The 17411-nt window shown below is 36.5% G+C and overlaps 2 protein-coding genes across 5 annotated transcripts in view; one reads left to right on the top strand and one right to left on the bottom strand.

Annotated features, from left to right (window-relative positions):
* tafa1a (TAFA chemokine like family member 1a) overlaps window positions 1–6260 on the top strand; it is a 57835-nt gene extending 51575 nt beyond the window's left edge. For 2 of the 3 annotated variants that reach the window (XR_014530224.1, XR_014530225.1), the window contains exons 4-7: window positions 2541–2665; window positions 2747–2802; window positions 4277–4333; window positions 4929–6260. Coding sequence is in view for 1 of the 3 variants with exons in the window: in XM_083521277.1 (XP_083377403.1) it covers window positions 2541–2665; window positions 2747–2773 (152 nt within the window). In the remaining 2 variants the exon portion in view is untranslated. The remainder of the gene's footprint in view (window positions 1–2540; window positions 2666–2746; window positions 2803–4276; window positions 4334–4928) is intronic. The other variant, XM_083521277.1, reaches the window with a different exon arrangement.
* A 3020-nt stretch (window positions 6261–9280) lies between these two features.
* Window positions 9281–16539, bottom strand: LOC310715087 (chemokine-like protein TAFA-4). 2 transcript variants are annotated; one of them, XM_083521278.1, is made up of 5 exons: window positions 16442–16539; window positions 16207–16333; window positions 15399–15504; window positions 12532–12681; window positions 9281–10657 (listed from the first exon to the last, which is right to left on the bottom strand). In XM_083521278.1, the coding sequence occupies exons 3-5, from the start codon at window positions 15502–15504 to the stop codon at window positions 10503–10505; spliced, it is 411 nt and encodes a 136-aa protein (XP_083377404.1). In that variant the 5' UTR covers window positions 16207–16333; window positions 16442–16539; the 3' UTR covers window positions 9281–10502. The 2 variants fall into 2 exon arrangements, with proteins under 2 accessions (XP_083377404.1, XP_083377405.1); XM_083521279.1 differs by having other exon boundaries at window positions 16207–16294; window positions 16442–16506.
* Between the last annotated feature and the right edge of the window lie 872 nt (window positions 16540–17411).

Raw genomic sequence — 17411 nt, 5'->3', positions numbered from 1 at the left:
CTGGGAAAACCTCTGTATGACCCTGGCCACTGTACTGTAACTCAGTTTCAGGGTGATACCAAACTTTTTATACCTTAGGCCATCTTTGTGCAACAATTCTAATTCTCAAATCAGAGAGTTCTTTGCCATGAGGTGCCATGTTGAAGATCTATTGGTCAGTATGAGTGAATTGTACTCAAAGCGGCAAATTTTTATTGAACATGATGAATAGGACATGTGGCTTTGCATGGGTAAACGAAGTTACAGCTGTTATCACTTAGGGTGTACTCACTTTTGTTGCCAGCTATTTTGACAGTAATGGCTCTATGTTGAGTTCTTATTAAAGGACAGTAATTTTGTACAATACTTCAAATTCCTGATACTGATTTAAATCAACAAGCAATAAACCATAAACTTTGAATCTGCCCTTAATGCTTTTTTGAGCTCACCAACTGTTCTAACAAAAAGTTTCAACCACATGGAATTTATGAGCGGTTTAAATTACAAGCTTGATGAAAAAATTACCTTGGTTACCCCACATTCCTTTTTCTATCATTAAATGGAGCAAAATGATCTGTTTCTGTTTATTTTCTTTGACTCAAATAAATGAGATGTATAAATAGTAAATGCTTATGCTTTTTGTTTTCCAGTTAGTTTTGTTATACAGGTGTCAAGTGTAATATGTCAGGTAGCAGTAGTAAAGGTTGTCACTTATAAAATTACATGAAAGAACCCCAAACTTACAATTAAAAATATTGTGACTAATATATATTGTTGTACAATGGCTGACAGAAATATTACAGGGAGTTAAAAATGTGGACAAAAAGCTCATTCATGCTGCTCCCTAATAAGTCTTAGTTTAAATCAGTATTATTCTATTGTTACTATACGACTATGTGCATGATGAGAGCTTAAAAGGCTTTCAGCATTCAGAGCACATCAGTTATAAATCACCTATCACTGTGCCAGATTGCGCTCGTTCTCTGCATATAATGGCCTCGGTTCTTGCCATTTTAAAACGATCACTCTTTCACAGAGCAAAGTGAGTGAAATTGATAGGTTTTTATGAGGTCTACACTGTCTGGTCTTTTGACAAGTCATTGAAACGAACCATGAACTTTAACTGTATTTATGTCAATTTCACCCCATTACTGCCAGCAAATCTGTCTGAATTATAGGTGTATGTGATATTAAACTAGTATTTGATGTAGGAAGAAATGAATTCAAATGAACCAATGTTGCATTTAGGGCCATATAACACACCTATTGTAAGGCAACACCTTTAACAGAAAAACAAGATATTTTTAGACAATTTAATCAAATGTAATGCCACATATTGATTGTCTAATTATTGGTTATCTACAGCAGTGGTCCCCAACCCCCGGGCCACGGACCGGCACCGGTCCATGGGTCAATTGGTTCCGCACAGAAAGAACACATAACTTCAATTATTTCTGTTTTGTTTATTATCTGATTCTGAACGATATTTTATTTTGAAAAAACTACCGGATTCTTTCCGCCACATCTGTCTATCACTCACTCTTGCTGCATGTCTTACCTACATCCTCTACCTTCTTAAAGTGGCTGCTCCGGTCAGGAAAAACATAATACATTACCGCTAAATTATGATCTCTGCGCGATGTTACGAGGGCGCTGCTAATAAAGTTGCATACACAGTGGATTCACGTTTATTATTATATTGGAAAATACTGGTCGTATCGGTTTTTATGCCGGTCGTATCAAGTTGTTTTGTTGTGGACCGCTGATTTACTGATAGAAATTTTCTTAGATCTGTGTACGTATATAAACACATAAACACTCAAATTCTGTTTATACCACCCAAAAGCATTTAGTGTGCCTACATGTGTGTAAACCATGAATAGGAACAGTTATAATAAACTTGAAAATGCTGCATTAATAGAGCATCCCATTTATTATTTCAGTGTTACATTTATTGAAAATATGCTGAAAGATATTGAATGTCTTTACATTCTGGTTTGTTATTCAGTTCTTTAGCTTAAGAATCGTATTCATTACTTACTGTCTATTATTCAGGAACTACAGTAAAAGTAGTAGCAATAGTAATATAGGTACAGGATTGAGGAATTCTGGATCCACTGAAAAATAGGTAGGCAGACAGGCAGATAAAATGGTCTGTTGGTATTGTTTTGAGAAACTGCTGAAGGCTAAAAGTGCTGCAGTGTTATGTAATTTATTGTCATCTGCCATTACCAATTTGAAGCAGATGCTGGGTTATAAGAGAAATCATGGTTGTAATCTGATTTAGCTGACACAGTTCACCATTCTGTATAGGACCATCTATAAAGACAGTTCAATGATTTTGATGGGGATTTGTACAAACTTGCTAAAATTTCAGGAACAAACCTGATTACTAATAATAAAACAAATTCTTTTTTACAATAAAGAAATGATTAATTTCAAATGGATAAAATCAGTCTCATAGCTTAGACCTTCAATCAGTAGTGTATTACCCACGATAGTGTTTCTTTTCTGTAATCTATTTTGTTTGTCAAAAGTGTTTATGAGTACTTTTTCCACAGCCTCTATAGTGGTGGGGAAATGGTGGTGCGAGATGGAACCGTGTCTGGAGGGAGAAGAGTGCAAGACTCTGCCAGACAACTCGGGCTGGATGTGCTACTCTGGGAACAAGATCAAAACCACCAGGGTGAGAGCTGGTTCATATGCATGAATTAACATGGAGATGTTATTCAAAGCATAATAATGTGTGTGTGTGTCGGTATTGCAGAACACTCATCCCTACACATCGTTGTAGCAGTGGGAGCAATTCAGTGCAAAACAGAGGTTTGTTACCTTCTCAGCATCTATCCAGCATCACTGCATGCCAGAGACTAAGTTGTTTTCATCCTCATTTGATAATGATTCATTTGCTGAATTGATTTGAGCACTTTTTAGAAACGATTATGTTTTCAGGCATATGCCTGTTAAGCAATGCGGACATCTGTAGTAATTATGATCACACGGCATAAGTAATCTCTGTTTAAATGATAGAGATGGTGTGTGTTCATGATACAGACAGGCTCATCTCACACACACATCCCATTCATATGCTATTTGCATACTACATACACAACTTATTTAAATATAAACTGTTTGTTTTGAACTTTACTGTGGTGTATCTTCAGACTGAACCTGTGTCTACAGATTTATTTATTTTTGACCTGAACAGCACTTTTTTATTATTACCTACACCAGTGTTGTGCCATGCATTACACACCTGGCCTTCAGTGTTGTCCTATCTGAGTCAGTCTATCATGATGTCATGGCTGTAGAAACCATCAATACTATACAGAAACTCAGGTTATCAAAGCGCTGCCTCACAGACAGGTATCTCATGCAGTGAGAATGAATGCCATTACTAAAGCAAAAAACCCAATGAACACAATTCAGCATCTCCTTTCACTGCAGTCATTGCGCCGATGGCATCCATCATCTCTAGCAGAAGCATCAATATTAACCTCATCAAAGGACCCCAGGTTTCGGTGCATTTTTGCAAAATACATTTCTGTGCGTTACGGTTTTCCTGGGGATTCAAAATTGTGTGTTTTTCTGCATATTCAACAGGATAGAAAACACACAACTATAAATAGTTCATGAAAAAGCCTAACAACTGTTTTGAATTTGTTTTGGCTGACCTTTTATCACAATACCATGCTTTCACTTGAAAAGTCCATCTCGTAAATGTCCTTGCAAATTTATCTTTGAGCAAATATATTTCTTATTCTCAGAATAAAAATACAGCTATTAAATCCACCTGGATATATTTGAACTTGAGGACGTGAAAATGCAGACTTGTTTTTAAGCCTGTGAGCGGGCTTCGGAGAGACCAAACCGCAGTCTGATTGATTAAAGTGCCAGCTTCAAGCAACATAGAGCTTATAGTAAAAAAGCCTGCAGGTGCTCATATCGCAGGTGCTCAAGAGAATAGACTTGTGGGAACAATTTAATACATATTTATGAACAAAGGCATATTTAAACCTAACTCAGTGATTCTGATGTGCTGGCCCTGATGGACTGCCACTGACCTACACTCCTGGTCCAAAATAGGCAAAATATAAAAGCTTTTGATGGTCTACAAAACTGCTAGTCAGAAAGATTACAGGAGGAATTAAACAAATACACCCTATGACAGAATGTGGGAATTTGGATTCAGAGATGTGGAGTGATGAATCATGATTTGAGTTGCATGATGATGCTCCACTGAAGTGCCTTTGAAGATTGGGTGAGAAATACAATAGTGAATACATCTCTACCACAGTTAAGCATGGAGGAAGAGGTGTCATGGTGTGAGGAGACTTTTCAGCTGCTGCTACCGGTGAGGTTTTTTACTGTAAAAAGTCAATTATTGCTTTTTTTTTTTTTTTTTTAAGAAATTACAGAATTCTATTTTTAATCTTATGTTATTTGCCATGCTATTTCCCACACCTCAGACACCACCAAAAAGTCATTTGAAAACAACCTCATCAGATTCATGTTTTGTTCTCATATTTAAAAAACTAGGAAACAGAAACGTCTTAATAACGTTTTGAAAATTTCAACACTGATTTGGAACAGCGCAGACTCTTGTTTCTAAAGAATGTTATTTGCTATTTGAGTTTACACACAAGGCTTTAACATTAAAAACAAAACAAAAAAAAACTGATCCCCAATTCTTGCCTGTTTTTACTGACCGTGGATTTTTTTTTTAAAGACAAAAAGCATAACATTTTGCCATTTCGACATATTTTCTTTGCATATTTTAATGTTGTGCATTTTAAGCTTTTAAGGCCAATAAATGTCATGTCTACATGTCAAATTGTTAATAATTACATGTACAACTAATCCAATTAAAATAATATAGCCTAATTGTATTGGTATATAATTAGATATTTTTGTATTGCAGTAATTTATTTGTGTATTATTCTTTTTAGGAAAACAACAGGACAACAGTAAAATAAACTACTCGCTGGAAGGAAGCTGATGAACTTGATGTTACATTTCAGGCCTCTGTTTCATTATTCGACGTTCCACCCAATAACATGACCATCGTCTGACTGAGGAAGTCTATGGACCTTTTTTTAATTCATGGTTTGACCATTGTTTCTGCTAATTTTGGTTTTACGCTCTTAAAACCATGGTAATCTGAGACTTTGCCCTGTTTGTTGCAGTTTGCCCAAAATGTCATCTTCATTCACGATGTTCATTGTTTCCAGAATTGACTGAGCTAACAAACTCAAATCCAGTGGTTGATATATGGCATGCCTTTACGGAAAAAAGAAGACTTTGAATAAGAGCGAGTGGGTAAAGCCTCAACAGGAACTATTGAGGAGCTCAATGCATTACTCCTGCCAGTAAAATGGACTGTAAAGAATATGCGTACCACAAATCTTATCCTGCAAATGTTCACAGACTCATCTAACCACAGATATCTGATATTATGTGGCTAGGCAAAATGTAGATGAAATGTAAAGATAAAATGGCAGATAAACATATAATTGAGTTGGGGTAAATGAAACTATAGTTGTAAAACCAGAGCCAACTGTGAATTAAAATTCACAAGCACAATAATGTAAAGTGTTTTGAAAAGATGAAATCATTGCCCTCCATGTGCTCGTGACGCTGTAGTCCAGCTCTTGCTGATTTTCCCTGTTTCTGGTTCATTGAGCTAATGATAAATTGAGCATCATTGAGAGGACTCCAGTGTGAAAGCTCTGAGACTTATTATCAAAGCTGACGAGGTCTAATCGAAATCTGCTGCTGCATGCAGATATAAAATAGCATGGCATTTAAATAATAAGAGTCAGATTTCTATACAGAAGTCTCGAGCTTTGCCTTCATTAAACAGGTGGTAAAATGTGAAATGTTAAGATGTCTTGTGCTCCGTATTGGAGTCCCAAAGGTCCTGAATGCTACTTCAGAGAAAATCTGTTTGATGAGAGGTAATAGTCTTTGGAGAGCCCCTATGAGCAAAAAAAAAAAATATTCTCAAATTTTTTGTGCAAATGTACTTTTTTGTTTTTTTCTATTTCTTTTTCTAGCCAAACCAATGACACCAGTAAAAACGTCCAATAAACAAAAAGGACTTGTCCTGTAGAAAAAACAGCATTAAAACTGGTGAAAAAGTTACATTTGGAAAGTGTCTAAAGTACATTTCAATCAATGAAAAACTGACCACATTATCTTTAGTTAAATCCTTCTTTTTCCTACTGTGTTCTTTTTGTCCTGATTGTTGATAGAAAATAAACTGGCATATCTCGATAAAACCAGAGGGCTATATATATATGTCTATATGTTGAAGCATGTAGATAGGACTGAAGTATCTCATGAAATACACCTGGGATATTCTCCTGATGTCAAACAAATACCAGTCAGAAAATAGATGGCTACATTCACACCGCTTCACTGATGTGCCAAGTCTCAAATCAAGCACAAAAATCCACCATGATGCACACATCCGGCAATTAAAACCGTCTGTGTGGAAACACAGCAAGTTCAGTTTGGCCTCCTGATGATTTACGTAATTCAAAATAAAATTACTGTAAAACATTTACAACAATATTTTGTCTTCATGCTCTATGTTAAGTGTGATTTTCCTAATAATAAACATACATTTGCATAAAGCATCCATATTTGTTCATGCCCATGTTGATTAGAGTATTGAAAACTCACAGTGGGTATGAATTTTTAAGTAATATTTTAAACTATGTAGAAGCTCTTACTAACATTTAATTATTTAAACCTTATAATACCTAAGCAATTATATATCATATGCCTACTATATGATTATGATTATTCAATTTGTTCAGAAGTGACAGGCCACCTGAATTCTTCTAAAGCAACCGTTATAAATCATGGTTGTCCTTCATAACGTGCACTTCATTCCGCTTTGTGCACATGCTGAAACAGTTTTGGGCTTCTCAGTTCAGTGAAAGGAAACCTTAATGGTACAGCACATATAAAGACATTCTAGACTATTGTAAGCTTCAAAATCCATGACAACAGTCTGGAGAATAACCATATATGGGAGTGATGGGCACATATCCACATACTTTTAATAATATTAAGAAGTGTGTTTTGGTGTGTTGCTGTGTACATGTAAATAGAATTATCTTTAAAGATGAGGTTTAAAGACGAATGGCATAAATGCTTGGCAGTTTGATAAAACAGAAAAAAGAATTTGTTTTGTCGTGCTCCAGCATAAACGTGAGGACAGAGCAAAGTTGGCCTGTTTGTGACAAAACAAATTCAATTGGATTATTGTGGCATCCTACCGCTGATTCACAGAAATTTGATATTCTAATTTATTATAGCTTGATTTTAATGTATACATAAGTAATATGATAATACTATATGTACATAATAGAATATCATATTGACTAGAAATAACTCTTGGCTCCACAAGGTTCTCTTAGAGTCACTGCAAAAAATAAAAAATAAAAAGGTTATTATGACTGACCAGCTTTATGATGATACCTATGATGAGACATTTCTCTCCTGATAATAGTCTCTTGCAGGATGACCCTGCCTCCATCCTCATGGTAAAAGGGGGCACTGAATGATTTAATGAGTATGATACTGATGAAAATCTTGCTATGGCTTTCACAGTCACCTGATTTCACCCAGCTGAACACCTAGCAAAGATTTTGAAGATTTTCTTAGTAATTATTTAATGCAAATATCCTTAATCTGCAACTGGTGCAACACTGCTATTAGAAACCTGTAGTCCTTTTGCTGTAGTATTAAAACTGGGGTCTGTTTGCTCCACCTGTTCAATGAAACACTTTTTCTTTTAGAAAATATGCTTTGATATTATTGTGAGATGATTTGACATCATACCTCACAGAGTTGTTAATTAATCTGATTATAGATGGTATGGACACAAGTTTGTGGACACCTGCCCATAAGAGTCATATATGCTTTTTGGACATCCTGTTCAACATTTAATCTCCATTTGCTGTTATAATAATTTCCACTCTTTTGAGAAGTTTTTACTCTTTTTCAAAGGAGGATTGTGGATTTGTGTTAATTCAGCCACAAGCTTGTGTGTAAGTCCTGTACTGATTTAGGGTGAGGAGGTCAGTGTTGCAGTTCATACCAAATGTGTTCTATAGAGCTCTATAGCAGGCCACTCATGATCTTCCCATCCACACTATGCAAACTATATCTTTATAAAGCTTGCTTTGTGCACAGGGGCATTGTCACTCCTAGTTCAAGTGAAGCAAAAATGTAATACTACAACTACATGCCCCCCAACTTTGTGTTAGAACTTTGAGGAAGCACCACATATGGCTGGAAAAGTCAGGTGTCACAATATTTTTGTTCATACAGTGTATTTATTTTTTATTCCAGAGACCTACTTTTAATTTGTCTGTATTTTTTTTCATATAATATATTGATTAGTCCCCTTAAATTGCCATTTTGATATATTTAAAGCTGTTTGTCTCCTTGCTGCTTAAAAATTATTTGCTCTCGTTTTGAATGTAAAACTTCTTAGATCACACCAATGCTTTCCTATTAACCAAAGCAATTATGTTGCACTCAAGCACAACAGAAATTCACAACTTAAAGCTTACAGCATCTCAGATGAGCTAAGCCATAAAGAAAACAAAATTATTAGTAGAGGTTCCTGCCATCATTTCAGAGATGTCATCTTTAACTCACAGCCGAAACCTTAAAATCAGCACTGAAACATGACATGAATTCACATAAACCTCACTGCTCTCTTAAGTATTATGCTTAACTATTGAACATATTTTAAGAAATAATTAGAATTAATAATTAGGCCTCCTGATTGAATTTTCACAAGTGGTGCCACATCTGGGCCTCCTGTATGAATCGAATTAACATTTCGGTTCACACTGGTAAGCGTAAGTGCTCTATCAGGCAGCTATTAATGTCATTACGAATGTCAACAGCATTTAAATTTATTCTGCTTGCTGCGTTCTTTTAAACTCTGCTGAAAACCTTGCAGAGGTGTATTGGACCTCCTCGGGGGCTTTCAGGACACACAGTGTGCATTAATAACACTAATATCCAGCTTCCTGCATTTCCACTCAGAACAATAACTCTTTAAGAGAGACTGACTGTATATCATTAAAACTAAATTGCATTTTAAATAAATGTAGAAATGTATCATTTACTGGACAAATCTGGGCCTGTCAGACTTTAAACAGAGCAGGTTGCATGTTGAATCTAAATATTTCATCAAATGTTTTATTTGAATTTATAATTTTTTCCCTTTTAATTGAAAAGGCAACTCAGTGATGCAATTAATGGTGAAAAATTACTTTATTCTAAAACTCTGGTACTAATATCAAACATCAGCAACCACAATCAAGGTGCAAAGTTTGTAAGACAACAAAAGGGAGGTTCATTCATTTCAGCTATTTTTAACAGTCATCTAAATGAGGTTTAAATAAACATGAACAATATTACAGTATAAAATTAATAAGAAAATGTATTAGAAATCTCGATCTCTGCCATTCAGAGCTCCATAGTTGTCTCTACAGGCTTGCAGGCGGTGTGTCAAACCAGTCAGATGGAAAATAAATGGGGCCGGCAAGTGGGTGAGTGTGTGCATGTGTGTTAGGGCATTATTTGAATATTTTCATGTTTCTCTCAGCCTGTCAGAGGCAGGGAGCTCTGCTGGGACTTTACACCAGTGTCAGAGTGGACATAATTCAGGCTCCAGCAGACTGTGTATGTGTGCGGGCGTGTGTAAGTTTCAGTATGGTCTAAAATGTCAACTGCAAGAATAGTATTACTATGCTTATGGCAGAGTGCGAGAAGGGAATAATACAAGAATGTTACTTTGAGATGACAACATAAATGACTTAGTGACATGAACTCTGCAGGAAGTCTGGCGAGCCTGTAATACTCAGCAATGAATGTCATAAAATTAATTTACATGAAAAAGGTCTTTAGTAAGATTGCTGGATTTCTGTGAATGGCGAAAACATTTTGAAGACGATAAACTAAACAAGGTTTGCATTAAAATCCCTCCTCATAATTGCTGAAAGATAAAACAAAAGGAACAGGTTCATTACCCACAGAGAGAAAGTGAACTCGTATATAATGCATGTAAATACGCTTCACACATCTTGTTTGCATACATTTGGGTACTCTCAACACTTGTAGCTGTAGAGGATTGTAGTAACACCACATTACAAATTTCGGCACCTTCCTTAAAGTGTGGTGTCAAAACGTACGTATCGCAGTATAGTGTCATTGTGTCACCTGTTCAAAACAAGATAGGAGAGGACAAGAGAGAATCAGATGTTTAGTGCAAGTGTAGTACCAATAACCATATCAGAAAGAAATCCCAGCAGCCGTGGGCGTAATATCCATCTCCACACCTGCAGCCACTAGCATTTACAGGCTGGCTAAGAGCAGGAATCCAGCAATCGGGGTCAAGACTGGATTTCTTAGACACCAGACATTGTTGTACATTACTGCTACAGTGCTGAAAGCTGAGCCAGATGAGACTTCTTATTGATGCCCGGATTCTATTTTGCGGGTCTCGGTGGCCTGCTCACTTTGGTGATCTTCACTTTGTTCCCAGAGATGCACGACCAGCCATTGAGGTCAGGAAGAACTTTACATTCCTCACCCTCTAAGCAAGGCTCCATCTGACACCACCACTTGAGCTGCACAATAGATGCTTTGAGAGAGAGAAAATGGGAAACTTCAGTACTGGATTTCCAATACCTATATTTCAATGTTGATTATTATAAAAATTGCAAAGGATTCCAGTTTAAATATACCATATCTGGTGGGAGCAGGTACTATAAAAATGTTTTGTCAAAATAACATTAATATTGTGTATATACAGTAAGTACACTTACTGTCCACTTTAAAAGGACCACTTATTCAGCTGCTCATTTATACACTTATCTAACCAGCCAGTGTGGCAATAGCACAATTCATACAACCATACAGATAGAGGTCACGAGCTTTACTGAATGTCTACATCAAACATCAGTGTGAAGAAAAAGTGTGATTTGTGTGACTTTAAACAAGAAATGGCTGTTGGTAACAGATGGAGTGGTTGGCTTGAGTATTTCAGAAACTGCTGCTCTTATGGAAATTTCATACATAACAGTCTTTAGAGTCGAATGGTGTGAAAAGCAGCAAAACATCCTATGAGTGAATGGTCTTGCAGGCTGAAACAACTTCAGAGGAGAAAATTCGGACTCGGTCTAAGATGACGGCAAGTCTCTAATAACTCAATCATTCTTTACAACAGGGGTGATCAGAAAAGCATCAGTATATCGCACCATGAGATGGATGGGCTACAACAGCGGAAGACCACATCTGGCTCCTGTCAGCCAAAAACAAGAATCTGAGGACATCATTGAAACAAACTTGTGAAGCTGGCCAGTGTTATTTTTTTCTAATCTTCAACCATCCAGTTCAGGAGAATATGTGTCCTTATAGCTGCTCAAAGCAATCTGGCCATTTTTCTCTGGATTTTCTTATCAACAAGGCATCTGTATAAATTCTTGTGACTGTTTTGTGTGAAAGTCAGGAGATCAGCAGTTTCTGAGAAAAAAAAAAAAAAGAAAAAACAGGCACCAACAGCATGAATCTATGGAACCAACGAGCCCATAGTTCAGGTGGTGAAAACTTGTGGGGAATGTTTTCTATACACACCTTGGACTTGTTAATACCACTCAATCATAACGTGTATGCTGTAGCCTATTTGAATATTGTTGCTGACCATCCCTTCCTGGCCACAATTTATAAAACATGTCACACAGCAAAAGTCTTCACAAACAGGTTTCATAAAAACATGACAATGAGACCAGTGTGCTTTAGTGGCCATTTCCAGTCAAAGGATCAGAATCCAATAGAAGGCATTTGGGAAGCGGTAGAACAGGAGATCTCCTGCAGTGCATCTGAAGAAAAAAAAAAGCTGCAGGAATTACATGATGATTCATGTCAGCATGAAAATTTATACCTCAAATCTCAGCCAGAATCTCAAAGCAATGCTTACAACATTTAGTGGAATCCATACCAAAAATAAAGCAAAGGAAATAAACAAAGCTCTTTCAGAGTATTCGTATAGTGCCACGGTATTGGAAATCACAGTGTTTGAATTTCCAGGTATAAATTTGACAACTATCCACACAGGGACACTTCATAGACAGTAGTAAGAAAATAGAAGGAGATCAGTGGTCACACTATTTACACCACTGTGGTTTAAATAATTAAATTGTAAGGTGCCCAAGTTGAAAATTCCCTTTAAAGAAAATACCATGTCTATTTTAGAAAGACAGAAAAAAACTGCTTGTTGTAAACCCAATGACCCTAATGTCAAAAAGGACATTACAAAACAAGTAAAACTTAAGTCAGTATGCACTGTTTCTGACCAATAATCTGGCTTTACTGCATCAACGTATTAAAATCATAGTTTTGAAACTTCTTTCTGACATGTGACCGAGTGAAGTAAAGACACTTCTCAGTAAATTCAGACTTTTTATTGAATTGGCTTGTTGTCCTTCTGAAGTTTCCTGTCATTAAGAGATGTCATACCGTCCACACATGACGGTTGTGCATGGGTTGTTCCTGCCACCTGTCCTGTGAGGCATGAGCATTTGACTGTCTGAGATCTTTCCTCAATCTTATTCTTATTGCAACAGCGATGGGCAGCCACCACCTCACATGCCGCAGGTTTTACTCCACCTAAAGCAAACAGGGAGAAACGAGAGTGGTGATTATTTTTTGTACGTGCCCTACAATGTTTCGCTTTTTTGTATAGTGTGTGAACAGAATCATTTTTGGTATTCTAGGGCCATCACATGGACATTAAATGTACTACTGGACAAAATACTGCATAAAAATTGAGGATGCAAACGGAATAGTTGAAACATGTTCTCATCTGCATTTGTTTTTTTGTTTGTTTGTCTGTTTATTTGTTTTTTATAATTCAAAGCTTATATCATTATATAGTTTTATTTTTAAGTATGTTTTTCAAACATAATTTCAGTTAACGGTAACTGTAAATATTCAAACACACTTCTATGGATGCATTTATTTAGAAAACAAACACAGAATGATTAAAGACCTTTTGTTTTGTTAAAATACAAATAAGCAATAACTCAGCATTCAGTATTTTCAAATCATGTTGGCAAAATATATATTTTATATTTAAAGTAGTAAAATAAAGTAAATGGTTAAAAAAAAATTCATGTTAAAAAAATGCTTTTATGGTATTTGAAAGTATTTTGAGTGAATAAAATTGTATAAATATTTTGTTAGAAATATTACAAATAATTTAGGCAAGCTAATGTACAGCAGAATACTGATTGCTAATTAATTATGTAACTGTGGTCCTTTAAACCTCAGATTAATGCCAGGGGGGGTGATATCCTGCTGGTTAATATCAAGAAATCACAGTTCTGAAAAACTTGGGTTTTAAAATACATAACCGGGAAGGAAGGTAAAATACATAACTGGTCTCTTATTTAACTCATTCTAACCACTTAAGGTGGTTAGAGCAACCTGGATAATACATTTTAAAAAGTGAAGGGTGACACCCAGCTAGAAGTAGCACAAGCATCCTTAAGTGTCAGGATAGGCTTTGAATATCTAACCTGTTTGTAAGCTATTATGATTCCAAGACCAAAACTCTGCTTTTACATTAATGGAACTAAAGTAGATCTGGCCTACAGCTATAAGTACTTGGGAGTTGACATCTCTGAGGATCTATCCTGGCACTAGAACACTTCAGCTCTGGTTAGAAAGACACAACGGTGCTTGTACTTCTTCAGTCTTAAGAAAACTCATCTGTCCCTAGGAATTCTAATGTGTTTTTACTGCTGCAATATAGAGAGCATCCTAAACAACTCCATCACTGTATGCTACTGATGGCTCCACTGTGTGTGAAGCAAAACACTGCAAAAAAAACACCCAACGCATCACTGAAACCCAACTACCTGCAAGTGAGCACCTTCACCACAGCAGATGTCTGTGAAGAGCTCACAATATCAAGAACTTCTTACATCCCAGTCACAAACTGATTAACCTCCTTCCATCAAGAAGGTGATATTGGAACATACGCACCAAAACCAGAAGGTTCAAAGCAAAGCTTTTTTTTTATCCACCATCGCTGAACTTTACACTACATCGTTAGCACACTGTATAAACACTTAGTATAACTTTGGTACAGTTACGATTTCTTTTTCTTCTTCTGTTTGCTTCTCTCATCAGGGGTCTCCACAGCGGCTCATTCGTCTCCATACCCCTCTGTCTTTTGCATCTGCTTTTTTCAAACCAAGTACAGCTACAATGTACATATTGCATATTGTAAATTTATATACCCTTTATTCTTTACACATATTTTGTCTTACATACATCTTGCGCTCATATTTCACATATATGTATATATAAATATACAGGAGCTGAACAGTTCATGGAAACAGTTAGCAGCTGTTGGAGTGTTTCCTGGATGGCTGTTACCAATTTGACAATTATATCTGAGAAATTAAACCTAAAGGCACGGGGGAACTGTCTGAGATGTCAAATCTCTCCATTCTGGCCAGCTGAGCTGCAAAGGGAATAAACATCCTAAAATCAGTCATTAAAACCAAGTAAACTACAACTGTACCTGCTATCTTTAGTGGGAAAAACATCATAATATCTAAAAGCACTGGGTCACCTGGTGATTGGAGTTCTCAACCTGAAAGGTGAAATCTAGACTCTAGCTATTAGTTGTTTGGCCTGTAAAGCACCAATGTGAGACTGAACACACTGTGTGCAAGGAAATGATGTGTCCCAAATGGCTTATTCCTTGGTGGAAGCACATAGAAGCCCACAACAGCACCCTGATGACACTGTGCCTGCGCTTGTGTAACAGACAGGACCCTTGTGGTATCGGAACAAGATGTTCCAAGAGAGGTTCTGTTTGGCCATGCAGCTTTTGTGTTTACAAACCTCCACTTGTCAATCTTTAGCAGCAGGCCCAAAGAGCTATCCCAGAACACAGGGCAGATTATGGAGGTGTGTTCTGGAGGTTGGCAGAGAGACATCCTATATTCTGACCTACGTGCCCAACCACTAAAAGCAAGGCATTGATCTATTCTCTCACATCGGCTTCCTTTCCATAGTCAGTGTGTTCCCCACATGATTCAACATCATAAACATGCCGATAATGAATTGCCTGCAGCTCTTTTGTAGGAAAGTGTATTCTTGTGAGAAAGGTGACAGGAAGTTTGACTCATGAGCGTAGTATAGGCGTATGTGTATGAGGTATATGGTAGCTGAGCCACAAATAGATCTTTATTAGTCATTAGTAATGGTCTGAAAGTTCTCTCAAATGAGCGCTGCTGGTGTGTGTCCGGTGGTGTAATGAGTCCTGAGAGAGACACATAGACACATAGAGAGTAAGATAGAGCACTCACCTGGATGTCCTCTAGAGCTTCGGTTGCTGCTGGACACTGACTGAGCACACACGAGCCACACACACACCAGCAGCAGTGGTGTTATCACACATAGCTTCTCAGACATCTGCTGGTGGTAAACAGGGGACCAGGACAGAAAAGGGAACACTCCTCATTTTTGTTCACTATCCAGCAGTTATTAAAGCAAGTATGTTTGCAAGTATGCATTAGTGACACCGTATTTTAGTCTAATTCAAATGTAAATGACTCACAATGCCTAAACCAGGAGTTAAAGGGTTAAAATAAGCAATGGCATGAAAGGCATCTGTATAGGGGAGAGAGACCTAGACAGAGATTAGAGTTAGTTTTAATGTTCTTTGACTTAATCGGATCTTTATCTTGACTCTCTCTAATATCCTGTATATTCACTGCTTTCCTGTTTCTTTAAATCACTTGCCTATTCATAGGGTCAGATAGTTAATGAAGAAAAATAGAGATAATATTAGCCTCCCAGCTTCACATAACTTGGCAGTCAATACAGAAATGCAAAGTTGGAGAGTTCTTAAATAATAATAATAATAATAATAATAATAATAATAATAATAATAATAATAATAATAATTTAAAAAGTTTCTCCTGAGTATATTAGAGCAATGCACTACATTAGTACATCCTTTGTAATGTTTTTTTTCCACAATGTGTTCTGTATGTCTTGTATTAATGATTACAGAGAAACAACTTATTTTTGCTTAAATATTTATGACCAATTATTTTGCAGCATATTAAATTAAATAATACTGTATGTCAGAAAGGTAACCATGGATCTTACCGTTTGTACTCCTGTAGCTGTTTGGGGGAAGAAACACCAGAAGGGCCAGGGTGTTCCAGCACTTTTAGTTAAATATCACCTTGAATCCCTGCATTAGAGGTAGAACTGTGTTCAACTGTCTGATGTCCTGATGTTCAGGAAAATCAAAAACACTTTTTTTCTGCATAGGAACTACATTTATAAACAGTAGGAAAAAAAATTACGAAAGTAAGAAAAAAGTTTAAAACAAAGTGACCTCAAGTAAAGAAGTGATCTCCAAGTTTGAGGAGTAGAGAAGGAGCTCGTGCAGAATGAGTGCTGGGTTTCGCGCGTGCAGCTCGCTGTCGCTTTTCTGTCACACCCAGTTTTCATGTGCGTGCATGCATGTGTGTCTTTAAGTGATGAGTGCTGTATCCATCACACCTCACCATCCCAAAAAAGAAAAAAACACAGATTTTTTGCATTGAGTCGAGTACTATTGCATTTTGCAATATATAATGCCTATGCTACAGACTTAATTTCTTTAGTTTCTTTTAGGTCGTGTGTGTGTGTGTGTGTGTGTGTGTGTGTGTGTGTGTGTGTGTGTGTGTGTGGGCGAGTGATCCAGTGCACAAGGCAGGGTGAGGTTTTACCCATCCCTTTAAACTTAATCAAAAGACCATCTGCTTCTCTCGTTTATTACTCTAAAGCAGATTACTTTAATGTTGATTATCAGTGGGCGAGCAGAGAATCACTGCTTTACTTATCTGCTTCATTCTGGTTGAGTTTGGACACCACTGACAATCACTTACAGTGTATAAACGACTGAACTGATATAAAGTGAGAGCTTGATTTAAAAAATAAATAAATAATACATTTGAGGAAAAAAAAGTTCAACTGCGGGTTATAAGTTTAATAAAGCTTTTGTGATTATTTTCAGTTGTTTATCTGGCGCTGTAAACCACAACTACAAACCAGCATATGTACTAAAGCAGTTTATTATTCTAATACAATAAAATGGTTCTTTAAAAATACTCATCCTGCACTGAGAAAAAAATCGTTTTCCAGTAATTATGACAAAAACAATTCTGTGAGAATTTGCATAAAAAAATCCGTATTAAATTAATGTTTATATGATGCTAAAACTCAAAGTATATACTGTATATTTTATGTTATGGATTAAATCTGCTACTATTTGCATATTACTAAGGAGGCGTGTCTTTTCATCTCAATTTGCATTCGGATTT

This window comes from Silurus aristotelis, assembly GCF_946808225.1.
Source record: "Silurus aristotelis genome assembly, chromosome: 19".
NCBI classification, from domain to species: Eukaryota; Metazoa; Chordata; class Actinopteri; order Siluriformes; family Siluridae; genus Silurus; species Silurus aristotelis.
The sequence above is the reverse complement of the archived record's forward strand: the minus strand, read 5'-3'. Positions and strand labels throughout refer to the sequence as shown.